Here is a 13,176-nt window from a genome sequence, read left to right as displayed (position 1 = left end):
ATTTCCAATTCGCAAATTGGGAATCAGATTCATGCATTCGTTATTTCCGTTTCGAAATCGCTGTACACAACATATTTTTATCAAGAGCTAGAAGTACCAAATATTTCTATTCACTCAAAGATCCTGAATTATTGAAAGTAAAAAAGGAAGCTGAATAGGAAAAAAGGCACAAAAATTTTAAGCACTTAAAGCATAAGGCAAGGCTACACATAAATATATAACATATGACAGCCGATTGGGAGATTTAACAGCTAGCATTAACATAAATGCACCACAAGTTGCATAACATGATAACTGTCAGCAAAGCATAGGCCTCAAATCATCTTGTGTAGATGACAGAACGGCGACTGAGCGCCTCTTTTCCTCTTCTCCTTCACCGACAAGGCCGGCCGGAGTGAGGATAGGATGGGAGTGTGGATCCTCGTTGTATATAGTATAGTAGGTGTAGGTCTAGGTTAGGGCGGCCTTCGTGGTGTTTGGCGTCATGCCGGACTGGAGCTTCTCACGGCACTCAAGCTGCGTCGGCTGGTTGCCTTTCACCTCTTCCAGCTGTCTTCCATGGGGGAGGACAGCTGCTGGAGGTGGATCCAGCGGGAGCTCCACAATAAGCTCCTGTGGCAGCCCAATCTGGTGGAGTCTGAAGCTTCTTCTTTCCCTCTTCATCACTGAGGTGGTGGAAGGAAGTATCGGGCTGGATTTGGCTTCAATCCATGCAAATCTGGTGTACCAACAGGAAAGGAAGCTGGCTTTGGTGATTCTCATTTTCCAAGATGCACAGCCACGACCTCTTTGACTGCCGCATTCATGGTTCTTCCGGACAAGCTTTGGTCATTCAGATGTCTCCAGTTTGCTCCGACAAGAGCTAGGGTTGATCGCCAGCTTCAGCCTGTCGCAGATCATCTGCGCGCTCCTTTTCAACTTCCATGCTGGGAGGCCCTCTTCTCCTTGCATAAAGATGGCAAGGCAGTAGCCTCTCCGGCAAGATCGGATTATGCTCCAGGACTCGCTTGCAATCCAAGTGTCTATGCTGGGTTCTTGTTTGCAAAAAGGAAGTATGTGTCTATAATCTTCTTTTTCTTTGGTGTCCTTCTGTAAGCTGTGTTGTACAATTCTGCTCTTTTAATGCCAATTTCAGAACCTCGGGTCCCTTCCCGCTGTTCAAAAAAAAAAATCCAAATCCCTCCCAGATTCACTAAGCTTTACTCCATGATCCCAACTTTCAAAGGCCAAAGCACTGGAGGTCTCTGTACATACATCCACGCAGCACCGGCCGCCGCCAAAGTTCACCAGCGTCACAACCTACTCATGCGCCACGCTGCTGCAGCGCTTTCCTCTATCGACCATGCTGGATCAGAGCCTGTCCACCACTAAGCTAGCTGCTGATGCTTGTGATTTTGTGCATGGAGATCGGCAACTTGGTAGTGAATTCCGAGCGAACTGGACTGAAACTATGGTTGAAGAAACAGTTCGCTGCAATAGGTTTCCCCCAAATGTCTGGGTCATATTTGCAAAGGATGGAGAGGGGGTGAGTGAGACATTTGAGGCAAAGTTACTACCATGTCTCTGCTGATGTATTGTGGGGTGGGAGTGGGTCTCGTGGTGCAGATGCCTCCGGTGGAACACCAAAGGAGGGAAATGATCTCTTGGCTCTAGGGTTCAACATAACCATGAGAGAGATTGCAGGTACGGTTTGCCATGACACTAGATTCTAAAAGACTTTTTTAGCAACTTAAGTAGACAGATTGAGAAGTTATTCCAATCAGAAACACACGCCAACATAATGAGCCAATTGCACATCTTTTACAGAGGACTTGATCCGTACAAATGGAATAATAAAAAAAACAGATTGAACAACCTATACAAATATAAATATGGGATCTACGGTTCGTGGTACACATGCCTCCGGTGGAAAACCAAAGGAGGGAAATGATTTCTGGGCTCTAGGGTTCAACACAACCATGAGTCCATGAAGGGAGCAGGTATGGTTTGCCATGACACTAGATTCTACACGAATTTTTCACCACTTAAAAAGACTGGTCAAGAAGTTATTCGAGTCAGAAACTCATGCCAACATAACGACCCAATTGCATATCTTTTCCAGAGGACTTGATCCGAACAAATGCAATAATATAAAACAGATTGAACAACCTATAAAAATTTAAATATGTTGGCATGTCATTAACAAGAGTAAATTAAGCATCTAATATATTCAAATGAAACAAAAAAGAAAGACACGTTGACAAATTTTAATTAAAGTCACATCATACAAGTCCTTAATAGGGTACTCCGTAGCTACTGATAACATGAGTAAGAGATGAACTCACAGGAAATGACCAATACTTCTCACATCAGACTATATACACGCATATGCTGTGGTTTTCTAATGATGAATGTGAGGCTAACCAGGAATTATGTTCACAAACGCATATCCTCCTGTTGATGATGTCAAAGCAGATGCAACTAACTCATCCAAATCTGATAACAGCTCAACTTTCACACCAGAAGGTCCTCCATCTTTTGAACAGCTCTTACCACCAACAGCTCCCACTATTTTACCAGATACTGTAAATCTGCATGACGAATTCAACAGTTAAAACTTGAATCAGATAATTATCCACACCAAAAAAAAGTACTAAATAAATGGTCAAAGCAACAGACCCAGTGAATTGAAAGTTTATATCTGCATTTCCATTGCATCCATTTTGATCAATGACAACAGGAACCTGAAAATGTTAATTGATGACTTATCTCACACAATAGATGGAAGTCAAAGCCAAGCAGATAACTAAGACAGAAAAAAGGGAAGAACAAAAAGATTCAGTCGACAAATCAACTTACAGTTTCAGGCTTCCAAGACCATCCCTTAGGCCCCTTAACTCTGACGATAAATGAACCCTGTGGAGAGACAACAAGCCAAAATCAAACAGATTAGGGTCCACAACTGTTTCAATGGGAATGCAGCGCTCACTATTGAAATATCATACACATCACAAAATTAGCTATTACTGTTATATCTAGATAACTCATAATGAAGAAAACCTACACTAAAGGCAAGCATCACCCACAAGTATACCTTGTCATAGACTGGAATGAAATAGTAGCCATTAGGAGCACATTGGGTGCTTTCTTTCACCAAACCATCAACAGTACACAGCTCAACCTGATTCAAAAAGTTTAGGAGGCAATGAATTTGTGCATACCAGATACCACAAAAACAAAAGCATAAAGTAGAATATATGGCCACCAAAAGTAATCTGGAATTAATAATTATACTGCAGATGTAGAATTAGTCTCTATGGCTTTGATATGCATATAAGCAACTATAGCGAAGATATGAGATTTTCTCACTGATGTAGTACGATACATCTTATGCATAACCAGGGTAAAATGACACAGGGTATGTTATTGTTAGAAAAATCCTTGGGGAAACAGATTCAATTAGCTCAAAAATAATTAATGGCAGAGAATATAAACCCACCATCATGATTACAACTGAACCTGTCAATCATGAGTACAACTATTGTTGACAGAGACTATTGTTGACAGAGTTTCTAGCACCTCCAACATTTTTTACTTGCGCCAAGCTTTGCAAATGCATGGAACTTGCTCAAAAGTCACAACCTCCATTTCATTTTTCATGTAAAACTGCGTAATCAAGTCACCAGAGCAGTCACCTAATCCCAAGCAAATCTGGTGACCACCATCACTAGCAGCAACAAAATACAACATACATATGGTTGCAGGCAACGAAACATTAGCATTATAATTCTCCGCAACCCAGTATTCATTTTCGCCATGGGAAGAAAGCAAAAGTAGTTTAGTCCGATTGATAGCAACCAGTAGCAGGTAGCCCCATTGCACAAAGCATCTAGCAATTTGTAATTATATAAACAATTGGCCCAAACTAGCAGCGCCACTGGAACCAGTGGCATCCAGCAACTAGAAAAATCCACAAGGTATCAGTTCAGGTGAACTATCTCAAGCAACAAAACGTATCCCTGCTGAAGCACCCATTAACTACTAGCAGAGACTAGATCAAGTGCAGCAACGTAGATCGCATACCGTTATGTCAGAGTGAGGGGGTGCAGCAACTCCCTCACATCAGAGTGCGGCAACATAGTGCAGCAACTTGATCGACAACAAGTACAGAACGCAACGATAATTTACGAAATAATTAGAGTGCGGCATGTATCGCATACCGTTATGTCAGAGTAGTCGAACTTGGACTCCGACGCCCTCTTCGACTTGGCCAGGCCCGAGCTCGCCTGCACCAAGAGCCCAATCAGAAAATGCATTAGAATCAAGCCAACCCAAGCCGAAACTGAAGCTTAGCGAGTAACACGAGGAATACTTCGACAAAACCGCCGCATCCGTCGATCTCGTCGGAAGCAGCGGAGAAGGCGGCGAGGGTGAGGAGGAGGAGGAAGGGGAGGAGGGGGTCCATAGATCGGATCTAGTGGGCGCAGAGCATGCCAGGGAGATGACGAGTTTGAGGAGATGTGCGGGGGGTGGGGGTAGGTGTAGTAATAGCAGTGGAGTTGCGACTTGATCCTGGAGTAAAATGCATCAACCGTCCCTGAACTTGCTCGCGAGGACCAAAACGGCCCCTAAGCCCTAAAACTGATCCAATACGGTCCCTAAACTCTGAAACTGATCAAATACGGTCCCTAAATTCAATCTAAATCCTTCAAAGTGCACGCGCACTATCTAACCAAACCGGGCGGCCGCTTATCGCGCCCGGGTGCGCCAGGTTTGTCCATATCCGGACGTGGGGAGGCCCACATGTAAGCCGTAGAGGAGGGAGGAGTGAGGGTCGTGGGCGGCGGTTTCGAATTCTGTGCCTGAAATCCCTCGCCCGCAGCGGTGCTCTCTCCCCATTCCATCTTCGTCTTCGTCCTCGCCAGCCTCTCCACCAAACGGGCGCGATACGGGGGAGTCGCGGCGGAGTGCTTAGGTCGGCGGCAGCTTGCGGGTGGTTCTCCGTGCGGGGGAATCGCTGCTGCTCCTCGACATCGGAGGTATGCTCGCGGGGCGCGGATGTGCCGATATGTGGGGGGAATACTTTCTAGGGTTCGGGAACGGCGCGAACTACCCCCGCTTATGCTCGATTTTGGTCATGTTGAGTTCCTTTCTCCTCTCTGGTAGCACGCACCCAACGGTGGTCGGGATCTATAAGGACCCGTCTAGTGGGGTTGTTCAGGGCGCGGGGTGGCTGGCCAGGGCCAAGGTGTAGTTGGCCAGGGCACGGGGTAGTCGATAGGTAGCAGGGGATGCACGTCCACGACGCCCGTTGCGCGATTTTAGGACGATTGGTAGTGTTGTTTAGTTCATGTTCAATTGGCAGGGGTTTGAGATCTGTTCATGATTTCGAGTCCTTCTCCAATTTGTATTGTTTGTTATTAGATGTGCGCAATGTTGTGTGCAATGCATTGGCTGATTTGAAGTTGTTGTACAGAGATTTAGGTAGAGATTTTTGGTTAGTTGCACAAAATTCTCCCCAGTTGGCTACATCAATATAGTAGTTGGCTGTCCATATGCTCTGCAGTTGCACCAGTTGTCTTGGTCAGTTGGCTTACTGTTTGTATTAGTTGGTTATCTACACAGTGTTCAGTTGCACAAGTTGGCTGTTCATATGTTATACACTTGCGCTAGTTGCCCTACTTAGTTGGCTTGTTGTTTCCCCCCTACTGTGTGCAACTAGGGACCCTTGTTTGCGCAATTTAGCACCAATGCTTGTCAGTTTTCCAATATAGTCTACCCAATCTGCCAGCCTTGTGGTGGATGTGATGGTTCATGTGTTTTTCTCCTGCTGTGTGCAAATAGGGACCATCACTTGTGCAAAATAGTACCAATGGTTGCCAATTTTCCAATATAGTCTACTGATTTTTCTGCCAGCCTTTGTGTTGGATCTGGTCGTTCGTGTGTGTTTCCTCCTGCTGTGTGCAACTAGGGCCCCTTGATTGTGCAAATTAGTACCAATGCTTGCTAATTTTCCAATATAGTCTACCCAATCTGCCAGTCTTGTTGTGGATGTGGTTGTTCATGTGTTTCCCCCTGATGTGTGCAACTAGGGACCCTTATTTTTGCAAATTAGTACTAATGCTTGCCAATTTTTCAATATAGTATGCCCAATTATTTTGCTGGATATTTGGTTATGCATTTTTTGTTTGTCCCAATTGCACAAGTTATCATACTCAGCTGGTTGCCTTTATTTTTAACTATTTTCTGCCTAATTATTACTTGCCACAGTTAAACTTAGTTGGCTTATATGTTGTCCAGTTGCACAAGGTTGACTGCCCAGTTGGCTGCATCATTGTAGTAGTTGGTTGTCTACATGTTTTACAGTTTTTTGCACTAGGTGTCCTGCTTATGTGTAGAGGTCTGCAGATCAAAGCAACCTGAAAGCACAAGTGCTCCCTGGGTGGTTTTGGTAATTAATGTCAACATATCTCTTTGTTGGACTAATGTTTTCATCTAGTGTATTTCAGACAAGTTCAACAGATGGAGTGGCGTGGACAAGAGGATGTGGAACCCCTTCAAGATGCTAAGGACAAAGGATTGGCTCAAGCTCAAAAGCTCAAGACTCTACATTTTACTTTTAATGATCCAAGATCACATTGAGTCCATAGAAAAGCCAATATTATTAAAAGGGGGTGAGGTGTTGCTTAATGGCTTACTTGCTCAAAGTGCTTAGTGATATGCTCCAAAACCCTTAACCACTTTCTCATATCCACATATGTCCCAAACCAAAAGTCAAACTCGGCCCCACCGAAACTTTCTATCTGGCGCCACCGAGTTCATTCGACATAGCCACTCCCAGAAACCCTAAGCAATTCGGTCTCACCGATGGGATCCCGGTCTCACCGAGATGGGTTTGCAAACTCTCTGGTGCCTGTTGCATTTATTTCGGTCCCACCGAGATTTGCAATCGATCTCACCGAGTTTTCTTGACCAACTCTCTGGTTATCTCATTACCAAAATCGATCCCACCGAGTTTGTGTAATCGGTCAAACCGAGATGAGGTTTTACCCTAACCCTAGCACATCGGTCCCACCGAGTTGATAATATCAGTCCCATCGAAAAGCCTAATGTTCACATTTTGAACTAAATCGGTCTGACCGAGTTTCATTATTCGGTCCCACTGAGTTTGGTGAATTGTGTGTAACGGTTAGATTTTGTGTGGAGGCTATATATACCCCTCCACCCACTCTTCATTCACGAGGAGAGCCATCAGAACATGCCTACACTTCCATCATACATTTTCTGAGAGAGAACCACCTACTCATGTGTTGAGGTCAAGATATTCCATTCCAACCATATGAATCTTGATCTCTAGCCTTCTCCAACTTGCTTTCCACTCAAATAATCTTTCTACCAAATCCAAATCTGTGTGAGAGAGAGTTGAGTGTTGGGGAGACTATCATTTGAAGCACAAGAGCAAGGAGTTCATCATCAACACACCATCTATTACCTTTTGAATAGTGGTGTCTCCTAGATTGGTTAGGTGTCACTTGGGAGCCTCCGTCAAGATTGTGGAGTTGAACCAAGGAGTTTGTACGGGCAAGGAGATCGCCTACTTCGTGAAGATCCACCCTAGTGAGGCAATTCCTTCGTGGGCGATGGCCATGGTGGGATAGACAAGGTTGCTTCTTCATGGACCCTTTATGGGTGGAGCCCTCCGTGGACTCGCGCAACCGTTACCCTTTGTGGGTTGAAGTCTCCATCAACGTGGATGTACGATAGCACCACCTATCGGAACCACGCCCAAAATCTCCGTGTCTTCAATTGCGTTTGCACACTCCAATCTCATCCCTTTACATTCTTGCAACTTGCATGGTTTACTTTCCGCTGCTCATATACTCTTGTCATGCTTGCTTGATATGTATTGTGATTGTTTAAAATTATGCTAAAACTCCACCTCAACTCAAAGAAATTAAAAACTGCAACTTTTCTTGATTAGAGTCTATTCACCCCCCTTCTAGACACCTCTTCTCGATCCTTTCAATTGGTATCAGAGCATTGGTCTCCATTGCTTTGGTTTAAACACCTTTGAAGGAAGATGGATGTGTCTACGTTGGGGAGTCTTAGACATAAAGTGCCTATACTTGATGGAGAGTACTTTCATGAGTGGAAAAATGAGATGCTTGAGATTTTCAATGAATATCACTTGAACAAGTACATTACTAGTCCTTGCATTACCCCTTGTGATCCTTTGCATCCCTCTCCTGATGAGGATCTTGGCATGATTCGCAATTTTATAACTATCAATCTTATCATTAGAGGATTGCCCAAAATTTTGATTGCTAGCTTACCTACTCTTGATTGTGCTTACACTATATGGAGATTTCTTGAGGAACGATTTCCAAACTATTCCTTGCAAAACTTAGATGAGATCCTTCATAAGTCTATTGCCTTGAGTAAGATGAATTCCAATGATCCTAGGTTTAGTGATTGTCTATTTGAACTTACTAATCTCATGCGTGCCGAAGGAGATGTTGGAATCATTAGCAATATCATCTCCGAAGTCATTAGAATTCATAAAGATGATTATTGTGATGATCATTTATCTAATGAATCACTCTTTCTAGGAATTGATCCATCACAAGACGATGTTGAACATGGATACTATGATGAGGATGATGATAGTGACTTTGATCTCGATGAGTCTATGAGACACTTTGGTCTTATGGCTAATCTTCGCGGCTACATGGCTGGAGGAAAGGAATGGGTCCTTGACAGTGGATGTACTGATCATATGACCGGAGATAAGGATATGTTTCGTGAGCTTGCTGAAAACGACGGCCCTCGGAAGTATGTCACCTTTGGTGATAACTTAAAGGATAAGGTGGTTGGCCTTGGTAAGGTGGCCATCTCACATGATAGCTCCATACAAAATGTTATGCTCGTTGAATCTCTTGGCTACAATTTACTTTCCGTATCTAGACTTGCTGACTTTGGTTTCAATGTCCTATTTACTGAAGTAGATTGCCAAGTGTTTCGTAGATATAATCATAAAATGGTCTTTACCGGTATACGTAGAGGTGATCTTTACATTGTTGACTTCACTAAAAAGCTCAACCTAGAACTTGCTTTATTGCTAAATCTTCAAAAGGTTGGTTCTGGCATAGAAGGTTAGGTCATGTGGGCATGCAAAATCTTGATAAGCTTATTAAAGGTGATCATATCCTTGGAGTAAAAGATGTTATATTTGACAAGGATAGATTGTGCAGTGCTTGTCAAGCAGGAAAACGAGTAGGAGGAAGTCACCTCGTGAAGAACATCATGACCACGAGAAGACCGCTCGAGCTACTTCATATGGATCTTTTTGGTCCCAATGCCTACAAGTCTCGGTGGTAACTCATTCGGTCTAGTCATAGTCGATGATTTTTCAAGATTTACGTGGGTGTTCTTTCTTGATGATAAATCGCAGGTTCAAAAGATCTTCAAGAGCTTCGCTAGGAAGGCCCAAAATCAATTTGAACTGAAGATCAAGAAGGTTCACAGCGACAACGGAATGGAGTTCAAGAACACAAATGTGGATACCTTTCTTAACGAAGAGGGGATTTCACATGAGTTCTCGGCTACATACACGCCTCAACAAAATGGAGTTGTTGAGAGGAAGAACCGAACTCTTATTGAGATGGCAAGAACGATGCTTGATGAGTACAAGACTTCAAAACACTTTTGGGCGGAAGCGGTTGAGACGGCTTGTCACGCAACAAATCGCTTGTATCTTCACAAGCTACTCAGCAAGACGACATACGAGCTCCTCACCGGTAACAAACCCCACGTTGGATACTTTCGAGTATTTGGCTCAAAGTGTTACATTCTTGATAAGCATCGTCATTCTAAATTTGCTCCTACATCTCATGAGTCAAGAATGGAATATTCCAAAGCATTCACTCCTGAAAGAATTTGAACTAATTGTGCCACAGTCGAGCGTTTTTGTCCAGTTTCCTACTTGGTTATGGCTCAAACTCTTACACTTACCGTGTCTACAACAATTTCACCCAAAAGGTTGAAGAGACAGTAGATGTGAAGTTTGATGAATCTAATGGCTCGCAAGTAGAGCAATTGCCAATTGATGTAGGAGACAAAGACCCTTCGGAAGCAATCCAAGACTTGTCTATTCGCAAGATTCGTCCAACGGAGGTGAAGGAGAGTACCTCGTCCGTCCAAGTGGAAGCTTCTACCTCACGACAAGGTGAACCAAGAGTTGACACGGAAGCATCCACAAGTGGGACACATCAAGATGAAGAAAACAAGGAAGTACACAAAGATGAACCTCATCAATCTCCTTCTCCACCACGACAAGAGAACGATAACATCAACAATGAAGAAGGCCAAGAAGAAGAACAAGATGATGAAGAAGATGTTCCACCCCGACCCAAACAAAAGCTCTCACGAGTTCGAGCAAGAGTCTCAAGAGACCGTCCCGTCGAACAAATCTTCAATGATATCCAAATCGGGAGAATCACTCGCTCTAAAACTCGTTTGGCTAATTTTTGTGAACATTATTCATTCATCTCTAGCATTGAACCTATGAAGGTTGAAGAAGTATTGGAAGATTCGGATTGGATAAATGCTATGCATGAAGAGCTACACAACTTTGAGAGAAATCAAGTGTGGACATTGGTCGAGAAGCCCGACAACAACCACAACATCATCGGTACCAAATGGGTGTTTCGCAACAAGCAAGACGAAGATGGTCAAGTCGTTCGCAACAAAGCACGTCTCGTCGCCCAAGGCTACACTCAAGTCGAAGGTATGGACTACGGTGAGACATATGCCCCCCGTTGCTAGACTTGAGTCCATCCGCATCTTACTTGCCTATGCTAATCACCATGCTATCACCTTGTACCAAATGGACATTAAAAGTGCTTTTCTAAATGGTGAAATTGAGGAGGAAGTTTATGTTAAACAACCTCCCGGCTTTGTCAATCCTAAGAAACCCGATCATGTTTACAAACTTCACAAAGCTCTTTATAGTCTTAAACAAGCTCCTAGAGCGTGGTATAAATGCTTGACCAAGTTCCTTATTGAGAAAGGATTTGAGATTGGAAAAATAGATTCTACTCTTTTTACTAAAAGGGTTAATGGTGAATTATTTGTGTGCCAAATTTATGTTGATGATATCATATTTGGTTGGACTAACCCTCATTTTAGTGAAAAGTTTGGAAAGCTAATGTCTAAGAAGTTCGAGATGTCTATGATGAGTGAACTCAAGTTCTTTCTTGGTTTGCAAATCAAGCAAACTAAGGAAGGCACATTTGTTTCTCAAACAAAGTACACCAAGGACTTATTCAAGAAGTTCAACATGCAAGAAAGCAAAGGTATGAAAACTCCCATGCCTACTAGTGGACATCTTGACTTGACCAAGGATGGCAAATCGGTTGACCAAAAGGTTTACCGCTCTATGATTGGTTCATTGTTATATCTATGTGCCTCTCGTCCCGATATTATGCTAAGTGTGTGCATATGTGCACGATATCAAGCGGCCCCCAAAGAATGTCATCTTAAGGCTGTGAAAAGGATAGTGAGATACTTAATATACACCAAAATTTGGCATTTGGTATCCTAAGAGGTCCTCTTTTGATCTTGTTGGCTATTCCGATTCAGACTATGCCGGAGACAAGGTTGATAGAAAGTCCACTTCGGGTACCTGTCGATTTCTTGGTAGATCTCTTGTGTCTTGGTCCTCCAAGAAACAAAAATCGGTATCCTTATCCACCGCCGAAGCGGAATACATTGTCGCCGGTTCATGTTGTGCTCAATTACTTTGGATGACCCAAACTCTTAAAGATTATGGGATCAATGTGAAACATGTTCCATTGCTTTGTGACAATGAGAGTGCTATTAAGATTGCTCACAATCCCGTGCAACATTCTCGAACTAAGCATATTGAAGTTCGTCATTATTTCATTCGAGATCATGTTGCTAATGGGGACATTGATCTTAAGCACGTTCGTACCGATAAGCAATTGGAGGACATATTCACCAAACCGCTTGATGAGAAAGTCTTTTGCCGTTTGAGAGGAGAATTGAACATCATTGATGCTTCAAACTTGGAGTAGGAACTCCATTTGGATACATGCAAGGCATGAGCCTATGACTAATCCTTGACTTTTTCTCTTCTGATGATGATCATATGTCTTGGATACATTTGTACCCTTGTATGCTATCTAACCCTTGTAGGTACTTCGACGAATCTAAATCCATGGGATTGCAACTCACTCACATCTTGAGCAGTCTCTACATCACCAAGTCCCTACACCGTGGTGGTTGAAGACAAGGAAGCATGAAGCCCTTCAACATATCCTTCGGCGAATTCTATATATCAAATTTCATTTGGTATCAAATTTCATGATTGTCATGTTGGATACACAAGTGCTCTTCCTTGCAAATACTAACCCATGTAGGTAGATGAACTCAAATCCAAGTGTGCTCCCAATTCTTGATGAGCTACATCAACCTTGAGCAACTCACACAAGTTCAACTACAACACCACTGTAACACCCCGCATGTAACTTTCCACATTTGTAACTCCGACTCTTGCCATTTTCGGTTTCGTGTTATGATATTCCCTTCGTGGTCGGGTTTTGTCTTTCGTTTTGTATTTTGTTCATGTCATGCATTTCATATCATGTCATCATGTGCATTGCATTTGCATACTTGTTCGTCTCATGCATCCGAGCATTTTCCCCGTTGTCCGTTTTGCAATCTGGCGCTCCTATCTCCTCCAGCGCACCCCTCTTGTTTTCTTTCGTGAGCGGGTGTCAAACATTCTCGGAATGGACCGAGGCTTGTCAAGTGGCCTTGGTATACCACCGGTAGACCACCGGTCAAGTTTCGTTTTATTTGGAGGTCGTTTGGTACTCCAACGGTTAACCGGGCAATCGCAAAGGCCATTTGTGTGTGCAGAAAAACCCCCTCAAAAACCAGCCCAAAACCCACCAAACTCTCTTCCATGCTGTAGGTCGTTCGATCACGGTCGTGTGGGCGAAAACCGCACCTCATTTGGAGCCTCCTAGCTCCCTCTACCTATTTATATGCTTCTCTCCCGAAATTACGTTCGCAGTCTAACCCTAGACAAACTTCCCTCCGCGCCGCCGGACGCGTCCGCCGTCGGCCGGACACGTCAATCTCCTCCGCCGCCGCCACGTGTCGCCGCCGCCT

The 13,176-nt window shown here is 43.6% G+C and overlaps 1 protein-coding gene across 1 annotated transcript in view; it reads right to left on the bottom strand.

Moving 5' to 3' along the window:
- Positions 1 to 4,589, bottom strand: part of LOC123078360 (nodal modulator 1) — a 30,972-nt gene extending 26,383 nt beyond the window's left edge. The window contains exons 1-6 of the mRNA XM_044500841.1: positions 4,352 to 4,589; positions 4,200 to 4,265; positions 3,074 to 3,160; positions 2,839 to 2,895; positions 2,659 to 2,723; positions 2,404 to 2,570 (exon numbers count right to left, since the gene is read on the bottom strand). Coding sequence (XP_044356776.1) covers positions 2,404 to 2,570; positions 2,659 to 2,723; positions 2,839 to 2,895; positions 3,074 to 3,160; positions 4,200 to 4,265; positions 4,352 to 4,444 — 535 coding nt within the window. The 5' untranslated portion in view covers positions 4,445 to 4,589. The remainder of the gene's footprint in view (positions 1 to 2,403; positions 2,571 to 2,658; positions 2,724 to 2,838; positions 2,896 to 3,073; positions 3,161 to 4,199; positions 4,266 to 4,351) is intronic.
- Between the last annotated feature and the right edge of the window lie 8,587 nt (positions 4,590 to 13,176).

Source organism: Triticum aestivum, chromosome 3D, assembly GCF_018294505.1.
Source record: "Triticum aestivum cultivar Chinese Spring chromosome 3D, IWGSC CS RefSeq v2.1, whole genome shotgun sequence".
Taxonomy (NCBI): Eukaryota; Viridiplantae; Streptophyta; class Magnoliopsida; order Poales; family Poaceae; genus Triticum; species Triticum aestivum.
The sequence above is the reverse complement of the archived record's forward strand: the minus strand, read 5'-3'. Positions and strand labels throughout refer to the sequence as shown.